The 12,828-nt window shown below is 39.2% G+C and overlaps 1 protein-coding gene across 5 annotated transcripts in view; it reads left to right on the forward strand.

The window, feature by feature from the left end:
* The window catches only part of CDCA2 (cell division cycle associated 2), a 51,427-nt gene that overhangs the window by 7,932 nt on the left and 30,667 nt on the right, over nt 1–12,828 (forward strand). For 3 of the 5 annotated variants that reach the window (XM_004763243.3, XM_004763244.3, XM_045069500.1), the window contains exons 5-7: nt 6,482–6,632; nt 8,017–8,216; nt 9,814–9,898. In XM_004763243.3, the coding sequence (XP_004763300.1) occupies nt 6,482–6,632; nt 8,017–8,216; nt 9,814–9,898 (436 nt within the window). Of the gene's footprint in view, nt 1–5,134; nt 5,289–6,481; nt 6,633–8,016; nt 8,217–9,813; nt 9,899–12,828 lie in introns of those variants that run through there. The other 2 variants (XM_045069501.1, XM_004763246.3) reach the window with 2 other exon arrangements.

Raw genomic sequence — 12,828 nt, forward strand, 5'->3', positions numbered from 1 at the left:
TTCCCGGGGCTCACATTTTCAACTTCTGTAGCTGTTGCTTTGGTAGTGGTTTTCATAGCTCTTAATTTTCCTTGCAATTCCTTTTTTAAAAAAATTGAATTCTAATTGAAATACAACATTAGTTTCAGGTTGGTACAATGTACTGATTCAAAATTTTATACACAGTTGAGCCTTGAACAGCATGGGGATTAGGGGCACTAACCCCCACGCTGTCGAAAATCTTAACTACTAGTAGCCTACTATTGACCAGAAGCCTTACTGATAACAGTCGATTAACACATATTTTGTATATTATATGCACTGTGTACCATAAAATATACAATAAGCTAGAGAAAAGAAAATGTTATTAAGAAAATGAGAACATACACTAACAGAATGGTATTCATTGGAAAAAAAGCATCCATATTTAAGTGGATACTTGAAGTTCAAACCCTTGTTGTTCAGGGTTCAACTGTGTTCCGAATTGATCACTGCAATAAGTCTGATCGTATCCATCGTACAGTTACAAATTTTTATTTGTGTGATAAGAACTTCTAAGATCTATTCTTATCAGCTTTCAAATTTAGAATATAGTAGTATTAATTAGAGTCACCATGTTCCACCTTACTTCCCTATGACTCATTTTATAACTGGAAGTTTGTACCTTTTGACTCCTTTTACCCATTTTGTCGACTCCTGCCTTTGGCAACACCACTCTCCTCTGTAACTATGAACTCCTTTTTTTCTTTCTTTTTAAACTTTGAGCTTCCACATGTAAGTGTGACATGGCAGTATTTGTCTTTCTTTGACTTATTTCTGTTAGCGTAATGCTCTCAGGGTTTGTCCATCCATGTTGTCACAAATGGCAAGATATCCTTCTTTTTTTCTGACTGAAAAATATGCTATTGTGTATATATACCATATCTTCTTTGCCCATCCATTCACTGATGGGCACTTAGGTTGTTTTTGTATCTTGGCTATTGCAAATAATGATAGAGTGAACATGGGGGTAGATACTTCCTTTCAAGTTAGTGTTTTCATTTTCATTGGGTAAATACTCAAGTAGAATTACTGAATCTTATGGTCATTTTACTTCTATTTATTTATTTTAAAGATTTTTATTTATTTATTTGACAGAGATCACAAATAGGCAGAGAGGCAGGCAGAGAGAAAGAGAGGAGGAAGCAGGCTCCCTACTGAGCTCGATCCCAGGACCCTGGGATCATGACCTGAGCTGAAGGCAGAGGCTTTAACCTACTGAGCCACACAGGTGCCCCTACTTTTGTTTTTTGTTTTTTTTTTTTTTTTGAGAGACCTCCATACTGTTTTCCATAGTGGCTGCACCAATTCACATTCCCAGCAACAGTGTACAGGGATTTCCTTCATATCCTTGCCAACACTTATGGCTTATTTTTTTAATAGCCATTCTGATAGATGGGAGGTGATATCTCATTGGGTTTTGGTTTGCGTTTCCCTGATGATGCGTGATGTTGAGCATCTTTTCACATGTCTGTTAACCATCTGTGTCTTTGGAAAAATGTCTGTTCTGATCTGCCAATTTTTAAATTGGATTGCTTGCTTTTTTTGCTATTGAGTTACATGAGTTTTGGGTTTTTGTTTTTTTTGTGTGTGTTAAGATTTTGTTTATTCACTTGACAGCGCAAGCAGGGGGAGCAGCAGGCAGAGGGAAAGGGAAAAGCGGTCTCCCTGCTGAGCGAGGAACCCAACGGGGGGCTGGATCCCAGCACCTGGGGTCATGACCTGAGCCTGAAGGCAGATGCCCAGTCAACTGAGTCACCCAAGTGCCCCAAATTACAGGAGTTCTTTGTATATTATATCAACCCTTTTGTCAGATATGTTATTTGCACATATTTTCTTCCATCCAGTAGGTTGCCTTTTTGTTTTGTTGATGGTTTCCTTTGTGTGCAGAAGCTTTTTAGTTTGATATAGTAAATAACATTTATTTTCGCTTTTGTTGCCTTTGGTTTTGGTGTTAAAACCAAAAACCCTGGCGCCTGGGTGGCTCAGTGGGTTAAGCCGCTGCCTTCGGCTCAGGTCATGATCTCAGGGTCCTGGGATCGAGTCCCGCATCGGGCTCTCTGCTCAGCAGAGAGCCTACTTCCTCCTCTCTCTCTGCCTGCCTCTCTGTCTACTTGTGATATCTCTGTGTTAAATAAATACATAAAATCTTTAAGACAAACAGACAAACAAACAAAAAAACAAAAACCCTTGCCAAGACTGGTGTCAAGTTGCTCACCACCTATTTTTATGAATTCATGTCTTTCAACAGTTTGAGTTAGTTGTTGTGTAGGTGTAAAACTGTGGTTTAGTTTCATGGCTTTGAATGTGGCTGTCCAGTTTTCTGCATGACATTTTTGAAGAGACTGTCCTTTCCCCATTGGATGTTCTTGGCTCTTGGTAAATGCCACTGGAATTTTGTTGGTAATTGCATTGAATCTGTAGATTGCTTTGAACAGTATGACATTTTAATGATACTCTTCCAATCCGTGGGCACAGAGTATCTGTCCATATATTTACATCTTCAGTTTCTTTGATCAGTTTCTTATGGTTTTCCTTGCATTGGTCTTTTACTTCCTTGATTAAATTTATTTCTAGCTGTTTAATTCTTTTTGATGTAATTGTTTTTTTTTTTTAAATTTTGGTTTCCACTAGTTCATTAGTAGTGTATAGAAACACACCAGACTTTTGTATGATGGTTTTGTATCCTGCAACTTTACTGAAATCATTTATTCTAATGGCTTTTTTTAAGATTTTATTTATTTATTTGATAGAGAGAGATCACAAGTAGGCAGAGCAGCAGAGAGAGGGAGGGAAACAGGCTCCCCGCTGAGCAGAGAGCCCGATGTGGGGCTTGATCCCAGGACCCCGAGATCATGACCTGAGCTGAAGGCAGAGGCTTAACCCATTGAGCCACCCAGGCACCTCTATTCTAATGGTTTTTTAGTGGAGTCTTTAGTTTTCTATATTTATTATGCCATCTGCAAATTGTGACAGTTTTACCTGTTTCTTTCCAATTTGGATGCCTTTTACTTTTTGTCTAGTTGCTACTATTTAATCTTTCAGTATAAAGACTAACTATTAACTTCCCTCTGTGGATGGTAGAGAATTAGCCCTTCTCTCTTCCTTATGCTTTCTATCCTACATACACATGTGTACTTCCCATTCTCCACAACTTCCTAATAGTTGGGTTATATAAGTATTCAGGTTTTATATTACTATGACCACACAGGTCATACTGAGCTTGTTTTTCTTCTGCAATTATGTTATCCTCCTTTTCATTTGGTTCATTTTCCATTAGTACAAACAAATCTTAGTATCTCTTTAACTCCTCGTAGACCTCTAGGCATCCCATTTCTGTGCCTCTTCATCACCGCAAAACTTGGTGAGTCTGTCTTGCCCCACTTCCCTTTTCTCATCCTCTCTGTGGCTGCTAGCCACGCCAACTGGGCTTTTGTTTCTACCACTCTGTCAGCAAGACTCTTGTCACCATTGATCCCTGGCCAAGACAAAGATTAAATCTAAGCATGCATCTTAGCCTTTCCTCAGCTTTTGAAGTCTTCAACCACTCCCCCCTTTACACACCTTCTGCACTTGGTTTATAGGATTCCATACTGACCTAATTTTCCTTCTATGTCATAGGTCATTCCCTCTGTTTCATGTGCTAATTCCACCCCTGCTTCCCGTTTTTCCTTAGAAATGCTTGAGTGCCCTAGGGCTCCCCTCTGTCCCCTTTCGGTTGCTTTCCTTAGGCTACCTAACCCCTTCCCATGGCTTCTATCAGCAGCTGTAGACTGACTGCAAAATGTCTGACTTTGGCCCAGAGCTTCATAGAACACTAGACTGTGTTAGATATCCAGTTGCCTATTCAACATCTTCACTTGGGTGTTTTTATAAGCATTTGGCCATAGCCAAACTGTACATTTCTTCTCCCTACCAGCTTCTCCAGCCCATTTCCCAGTTGTAGGACATGGCACCATCATCCAGCTGTTCAGGCCAACTACCTATTAATGTTCCTTGGTTTCTTTCTTCCACATCCAGCACATCACTACCTATCAGAACCCTTTTAAGTCTGCATGTCCCACAGCTCCACTGCTACAACAACCCTCATATGTTTCCTGCCTAGGTTACCAAATGCACTTCCTAACTGCTCTCCTCAATTCCCTCCTTCCCTAATCCACCCAGCATCCCCTAGAGCAGTCAGAGAGAGATGAAATCAGATCATTCCTTCTGCTGCTTAAAACCTTCCACTGGCTTTCTGTTATGCCTTGAATTAAACCCAGACCCCTTCTTTGAAGCTTGCAGCGCCCTTCTTGATCTGAGCCTTGCCCACCATTAGCCTCATATCCCCATCTCCTTCTGTTTCCTGGGCATGATGGGTTTTTTTTTCCCTGCTGCATCCTGTTTTTTTCATCCAAGCTTTTGTTACTACAGAATGCCTTTCTCCTCCACTGCCACTTTCTCACTGTTACTTTTTAAAAATTTTTTAAAAATTTCATTTAATTTAATATTTAATTTATTTTTTTTGCACTTTAATATTTAATTTAATTTTTTTGCACTTTTTTGCAGTGATCCATAATTCGTGGTTTCCTCACTGTTTTGGTTCCAGCTTGGCTATTGCTTTTGATAGGATGCTCTTCTGACTCAAGCCAGAGCAGCACTTTTACTTCATCACGTTCCTTTTTCATCTTCTCACTAGCACTTCCTGTACCTGAAACTACATTAATATGTTTTCAGAATTTCTGTCCAAAGTGTGATTTTCCCCCCCACTCTATGTCCTGAGCCCTTAGAACAATATCTGGTACGTGGAAGGAATGTTGTTGACTAACAAAGGTCATAAGACAAAAGAATAAAGCAATGCATTTTGAATGTTTTGTTTCCCTTATATATTCCCATTCTCCATCAGGAAATAGAGAAAAACAATTCTAACTAGGGAACTTGCATTTGTGGTAGGCAGCATTTCAGAGCTTTAATCGATCCCTACCGTGTTCAAATGGGACGACCCAAAAGAAGCCCATTGGAGGTAAATTGTATGACTTTGGGATAACCTGTTTCTTTTCTCCGTATCTCATAGAGAAGAGTTGGCCACCAGCTTTTTATGAATGTTGTGTGTTATGTCATAAAGGTTTACATCATCAACCATATTTGGATTTAAAATATTGTTATTATGTAACAGTTCGCTTTGTGAATGTATTTAACTGGGAATAGAATCAAGTGTGTGAACAGATCCACCATCAAACATGGCTTCAAACTTTTAACTGATTTTCCTCCAGATGATATCATAAAGGGAGGTAATTTTTTACTTTTATCTGTTGGTATAATTTTTAAATTGTTATTAGCTCCAAATTACTGGAAATATTAGACTAAATAGTAACGGGGGGGGGAACTGGATAAAGAACTTAATAATTTTTGGGTAACAGAACTCTTTAATTGTATGTTACTCGCATGTATCTGGCACTTATCTCCCTGCCAGTGTCCATGAAATTGATGACTCCTTGGCTAACCCTGTTAGCAGAGTTTCCAGAGTGCTCTTGTGCTTAAACCATCTATTTGGCTTTGTAGTTTTAGCATACGACAGCTTTTAGTGCTGAGGAAGTAAGGTCCTATGAAATAAGGAAAATTTAACTGGGGAGAGGGTAAGTGTGAAGGTGGGTCTCTGAACTGCTCCGGGAACATCTGCGTCTTGTCCTACCCTCCTGGGGAAGGGGTGTGTATGGATGGAAATAGGCAGTCAGATTAGCTTGGATTGACCTGGGTATTTTGAGACCCTCGTGTGTCATGCAGATGGTTTTCAGTTGATTATTTTATGTATGTATGTATGTGAAAAAAAAAAATATATATATATATACACACACACACACACACATATGGTGAAATTTCTAAAGTGGCAGGTTCTTCTTTCTTACCCGTCTCTGGATTCAGTGCTTTCTTGAGTTCTCCATGTAATTGCTTACTTAGACCTCTCAAACATTTTTGTGCTCAACTTCTTTCCCTTTCCTAATCTGATTCGTCGAGATTGTCTCAGGTTACGAACTCAAAGTTAGGAACTCTAAAAGAGAGACCTTAAGCTCTGCAGGAAGAATCCTTTTAGAGTTTTTAGTCCCCAGATAACTGGGGATGTATTTTGCACAGGTGCTTTTTTTAAAGCTGTTCCCCACCTACTCCAGATTTCTGTCATGTGTGTGGCCTGACTAATAACAGTATTGAGCCAGGTTGTACGCCTAGACATAACCACACAGCTGTTCTCTGGGCTCGGGTTGAAAACTGAGGGAGGAGCAGAGGAGAAACCAGGGTGATGGCAGCAGTTTGAAATATTCAAAGTGAAAATACGTGATTCAAGGGAGAAGAGGCTCTGCCACACTCATTACCTCTGATCTTCAAAAAGCCTTTATGTATTTAGTCTTGGATACAATGGTTATAGGCCTAGAATAGAGATGCTCCGTTTGATTTCTTTATAATACCCTCCATGTCTATATTTTAACAGGGCAGTCCTGTACCGTATCGAAATGTTAATTCTTTAAGGGAGCGAATGTCTGCCTTCCAGTCAGCTTTTCACTGCATAAAGGAGAATGAAAACATGATCGACCATCCTGAATTCTCAGAGGCTGAAGGAGAATTCAAGACAACAGGCTCATGTAAGTAAAAAGAATTCAGTGAGTTTGGACTTCTGTGTTTATTCAGAGATGCCTGTGAGGTATAAAAAAGATTTAGTTCCACAGTGTGAAGGCAGTCTTTTCTGAGCAGAGCTGTATTTTTAAATGGAGCCTAACATTTAAAATTTGGGAAATTTCACACAAAAATTTGGATTTCTGGTTTGTCTCGAAAAAAACCTGATTTTTCACTCATTCCCGAGCCTATAATTCCACATGGCCACAGTGGAGTTTTGTGTGTTAACATGGCAGAGCTGGTTGGCTTGTTTTATCTTTAGAATGAGGGAAATTTGAACATTTAAACCTTGATTTTTGGAAGTTGATTATTAAGCTTGGCAAGCATTTCTATGAATACCAAACACTCAGCCCTGATGTTATAAACAGATATATTTAATCTGGCATCTTAATAGCCTGTTCTCTTCTTTACCATAACTCACTTTTTCCTATCACTTCTGAGTTTGCAATCACAAGGCATTTGAAATGCCAGAATTGAACAAAGTTTTGACATTACCATAATCATCATAACCATTCCTCGGTGCTTTGCACGCTGAGGTTCCACGTGATTTTGTTTTGGTTTCTTGAACCAACTTCAGGTGCATTTCAACACCTCCTCACGCACAGAGCACTGTTACTCAAGTCCCATTCATCTACCTCCCCAGTGTGTGACCCACTCTGATGTACTCGTTTGTATTTGTAGTTTGTAACTTACCTATTTTTCACTCCTGACCTGTATTTTAAAATATTTTACTGGCATGATTGCTCTAGTTCTGCAGATGACCAAATTCACTTTTTGTGGCTGGGAAGAACTGAGGCACATTTTGGCTATATGTTTCATAAAACCATACACAGTCAAAGCAGAACCAGTATTAGAACATAACCACATCCTTTAAAGTGTTCAGAAGAGGGGCCCCTGGCTGACTTAGTTAAGCATCTGTCTTAGGCTCAGGTCGTGATCTTGGGCTCCTGAGATGGAGTCCTGTTTCGGGCTCCCTGCTGAGTAGGGATCCTGCTTCTCCCTCTCTTGCCCCTCCACCTGCTCACATGTGTTCTTAAATCTTAAATCTTAAAAAAAAAAAAAGTTAAAAAAGAAGGTTTCCTTGTATATTTTAAAATAGTGAGATACTATATCAGAAATAGAAATACATATTAGTGTATCTTTGTACATTTTTAAAGTCTAGAAAAAAATTTTAATAATAGTTATCCTTTTAATAGTGATATTCTCTTATCTTTCAGCTAGATTTCTTCTGAATAGAAAAATGTACTTTTAATTGATAAAATATTTAGATTCAAGCACTACATTTTACTGAAATTATTATGTGCAAAATTTAAGAGTGGTATAGTAAAAGAAAATATTTTTGCCTGTATATAGCCAAAAAGGAACATCTTGGTGGATGTCAAGAGTCTGAGTTCCCCGCAAACTTATCATCCAAGCGTCGAAGGATATCCTCTCAGAGTGGCTTTGATGAAAATCTCACGGATGCGGTTCATCTCCAGATATTCCATAGTGCCCCTTCTCCTGATACAGGCAAAATGTGTGCTGTTGAAGCTGCATCTGCAGATTTTTCCGAGGTAATTCACTGACCAGAGTCCTAGGAAAATGAAGCTTTGGTTTTTCTGGCTGGACACTTTTAACATTGTCAGAACCCTTTTCCAGCTAGGGTACCTTGTTTTTTTATATTGTAGCTGAGTTTTCAATTATGTTGTGTGTGTATGAATCTCCTACTTGTTAAATTTTTTTATTGTTAGCTTATTGGTTAGACAAGTTTTGATGAATATGTTGCTTTTGGTTACAAAAAAACATTTAATGAAAATATTAAGCCCTGTGGTCTTCTGCTTGCCAGCTATTGTTCTAGATACTGATGGTACAGCTGTGAGAAAATCATGGTCCTCCCCTCGAGCAGCTTTTAGTCTGCTGGAGGAAGCAGAAACAGGAGCACATTATTTACACAACTGGCAAATGAGCTGAAGATTCTCTCTGGGCTGTGCTGCTCAGGTCTGAGAAGTCTTGCACTTGGCTTTTCTGCCTCTACCTGCTTTATTACTGGTTAGGAAACAGGGTGCTGTTTAGCAATTTCTCCTTCGCTCTGCTCACTTCTTTCAAATAGGTGTAGGGATTTTTGTTGTTTATGACTACCTAAAGCCTGTCAAGATTATCAAAAGATCTTAGGCTCCATGAATTAAATACTACTATTGAGGAATCTTGACCTTCACTCACATGTAAACAGGAAGCTGGTTCTCTCATTATTGGCTTTCTGTGCTTTACTTCTGGTGTGACATAGCTGGTTCCCATATCTTTAGTTAGAGCAGACACCTGACACCATTAGATCTGAAACTTTTTATCTGTAACTTCTCTGTCGCAAAGACTCAGAGCATATTCTGTTGATCTGATTTGGACTGGCATAATAAATGTTTGATAGTAAGATTCTTCAGGGCCCAGTAGGTTTCATTTGTAGCTTACAGTCACTTACAATTTCTGCTCCCTCTCTTTTTTTCTAGTTGATAGGAAATTATCAGCCGGGAAAACCAATAGTTTTTCATCAGCACTTTGGGCATACATCATGATTTAGAAATGGTGTCCACATTAATAGGAATGTATTTTCTATCCTAGCCGTTAATGTTTTTCCTAGCTATTGATACCTTTTAAAATAATTATGTAACATTTTTTATTATTTTTTTTTTTTAAGATTTCTTTATTTAAGAGAGAGGGGGTGGGAGGGGTAGAGATGGGGAAAGAAATCTCAAGCAGACTCCACGCTTAGCATTGGAGCCCAGTGTGAGGCTCCATCTCATGACCCTGAGATCATCACCTGAGCCAAAGCCAAGAGTTGGATGCTTACCCGACTGTGCCACCCAGACACCCCCATTCTTCATTACTTTTGAGAATTTCCTCTTTAAAATTAATCATTATAGTTTTCTAGACTTCTAATAGTAAGGCAACGAAACGTGCCCTCCAGACTTCCTAGGGAGCTGAAATTTGTTCAGTAGGATGTTTAGGCTGCAGTTACAGTGTTTTTAGCTCCATCCCTGTATGCTTTCCTAACAGCTAGGTAGTGACTGGTTTAAGATCAGATTTCTAGGTAATCTGTAATACTTTAATCTTTAAAGATCTCAATACTCAAGTAAGTAATAAGACTTAATATTTCTTTAATTTTATCCCCCTGCCAAGAAATCTTTTGAATCTGGTTTAACACGGTCTGGATATTTAGTTGGAGAGTCTGTTTCACTTTCCAAGCTCACAGAGGCTTCAAGTGGTAAGTATTTAATCTTTCGTAGTACCTGTGCCATTTCACCTATTGAAATATGTGTTCAGTAGACATTTGTGGTTGGTTTACTAATCTTTGGGGAAACTGAGGCAGCACCCTACATTTTAGGAGCTCTCGGTCTAGTAGAAATGTTTCAGAATTCTTGTATGAGAGAGGACTTTTTTTTTTCCTTAAACTGCTGCTGGTAAGAGTGAGATATTTCCAAGTTGACAGAATCTGTTATTTAAAAAAAAAACAAAACAGCATGTCTTGGGGGACCTGGGTGGCTCAGTGGGTTAAAGCTTCTACCTTCAGTTCAGGTCATGATCCCAGGCTCCTGGGATTGAGCCCCCACATTGGGCTCTCTGCTCAGTAGGGAGCCTGCTTCCCTCTCTCTCTGCCTACTTGTATCTGTTTGTCAAATAAATAAAATCTTAAAAAAACAAAGCAAAACAGGATGTCTGAACATATAACATGTATTTTGTAAGAGAAAACACTTCCATGTGTGTTGTTTTGTTTGGTTTGGTTTTTGGTTTGGTTTTGCGTTTTTTGTTTTTTGAGGTTTTTTTTTGGTTTTTAAGTGTGGAAAGGGACCAATGTTCAAAACTTTCCCCAAATCAGTATGCTGGTATTGTGTGAAAGTCACCAGTAAGGTATTAGGCTTACTATCAGCCTACCTGTGTCTTTATCTTTAAAGTAAAACTTAAAGACATAGAGTTAGGTCTTGCATTTTTATCCATTCCAAGAGCCTGTGCCTTTCCATGGGGCACTTGGTCCATTAGCCTTTCAAGTCATTATTGATATGGTTTGATTTATAAATCTACCATTTTTTTCATGCATTTTCTGTTCCGATTTTTGTTCCTCTGTTTCCCTTCTCTCTTTTAGAGGTTTATTTGAAATATTCTTTTTGGAAAGCCAGTTATCCATTACCTTTTTTTTTTTTTTAAATATTTGTTTAAAAAATTTTTTTAAAGTAAGCTCTCATCCTCAAGTGGGGCTCAAACTCATGTCCCCAAAATCAAGAGTTGTGTGTTCTACTGACTGAGCCAGCTAGAACCCCCTACCCATTTACCTTTCAAACTATACCTCATTGTATCATTTTAAGGTTACCTTAGGGATTGCAAAATACATTTTTAACCTTTCAGTCTACTTAGAGTTAATGTTGTACAACTTCATGTAAAAGACAGTGTAGTATAATAATTTATAAAGTATATATTTATATTCATTATCTAAATGAATATTTACTGAATGAATAAATAATAATAAATAGATGACCAGGGGCGCCTGGGTGGCTCAGTGGGTTAAAGCCTCTGCCTTCAGCTCAGGTCATGATCTCAGAGTCCTGGGATCGAGTCCCGCATCGGGCTCTCTGCTCAAGCAGGGAGCCTGCTTTCTCCTCTTTCTCTGCCTGCCTCTCTGCCTGCTTGTGATCTCTCTCTCTGTCAAATAAATAAATAAATAATCTTTAAAAATAAATAAATAAATAAATAGATGACCAAATACACGGTTTTCAGATAGATTTGGTCTTCCTCCACAGTTCCTGAAAATACACCTATAAAGGTGACATGATATCTTACTACTATTAATGAAAGTGCCTTTGGGACCCCACCCAGTGGTGGGGAGCTGGTTGCCAAGAGGACCAACTATGTGATTGGAGGGTGGAATTTTAAGCCCCACTTCTGACTTCTGATGAGGGGATTGGGGCTGGAGATTGAATCAGCCAATGGCGTTACCATTCATGGCCATGAAATGAAGCCTCCATAAAAACTCAGAAACACAGGGTTCAGAGAGCATCCTGGTTGGTGAACAAACACATGTTAATGTGGGTAGCGTGTTACTTCTAAGAGAGGTCATGAAAGCTCTCTACCTCTTCCCCAGATCTCTCTTTTGTTCCATCATCTGGCTGTTGATTGATATCCTTTTTCATTTCTTCTAATGAACTGGCAAACACAGTGGTTCCCTGAGTTTTGTGAGCTGCTCTGGCAAATTAAAAGAACATTAAGAGAACCTCTTGATTGATAGCCACTCAGTCAGAAGTTTAGGTAGCAATCTGGACTTGTGACTGGTGTCTGAAATCTAAGGAGGAGGTTGTTGGAACCTCCAGTCTATAGCATGTCAGAGGCACCAGTGACAGCCCAGGACTTGGGACTGGCTTTTTTTTTTTTTTTTTTTAAATTATCTGTTTATTTGAGAGAGAGTGAGAAAGAGCACACAAACAGGGTGAAAGGCAGAGAAAGAGAGAAACAGATTCCCTGCTGAGCAGGGAGCCTGATGTGGGGCTCAATCCCAGGACCCAGCTGACTGAGCCACCCAGGTGCCCGAGACTGGCATCTTAAATGAGTGAGGGATGCTCTTGTTGGACTGAGCCCTTGACCTATGGAACCTGATCAATCTCTGGGTAGGGTCAGACTTGGATTGAGTTCTTGGACCTCCTGCTGATGTCTAAGAATTGCTTGGGGGCATTGTGTGTGGGAGAATCCCCTTCCCCCAAGCTGGAATTGGGTCCTGGAACCAAAAAAGAGTTGGTGTTAGGGGAAATAGATCCAGACAGTTTGTAAAGTTTCTATTTCCTGTCTGCCCACCCATGTCTTTTATGGTCCTTTACACTATTGATAACCTCTATATTACTTTTATATTCATTTTAAATCCTGCACTGTTTTTGCTTTACACATTATGTTTTGTGCAGTATTTTTTCTTTTATATCAACATACATACACTTAAATAATTAGATATAATTTAAAATTGAACTGGGCTTCATGTATTTGTATTTGCTAAATCTGACAGCCCTACTATGAATGACTGAGATAAAGTTCCCTGGTGCCCCTTCGTTGTCCCTGGATGCTTCTGTCATGGAGAGAATGAAATATGTCCAAAGCAAATGGGCTGGGCCACTCACCATCACATGCTCATGCCCCTCTGAACAAGCGTCTGTTCCCTCC

This window comes from Mustela putorius, unplaced genomic scaffold, assembly GCF_011764305.1.
Source record: "Mustela putorius furo isolate JIRA1106 unplaced genomic scaffold, ASM1176430v1.1 tig00003937_pilon_pilon_pilon, whole genome shotgun sequence".
Classification (NCBI taxonomy): Eukaryota; Metazoa; Chordata; class Mammalia; order Carnivora; family Mustelidae; genus Mustela; species Mustela putorius.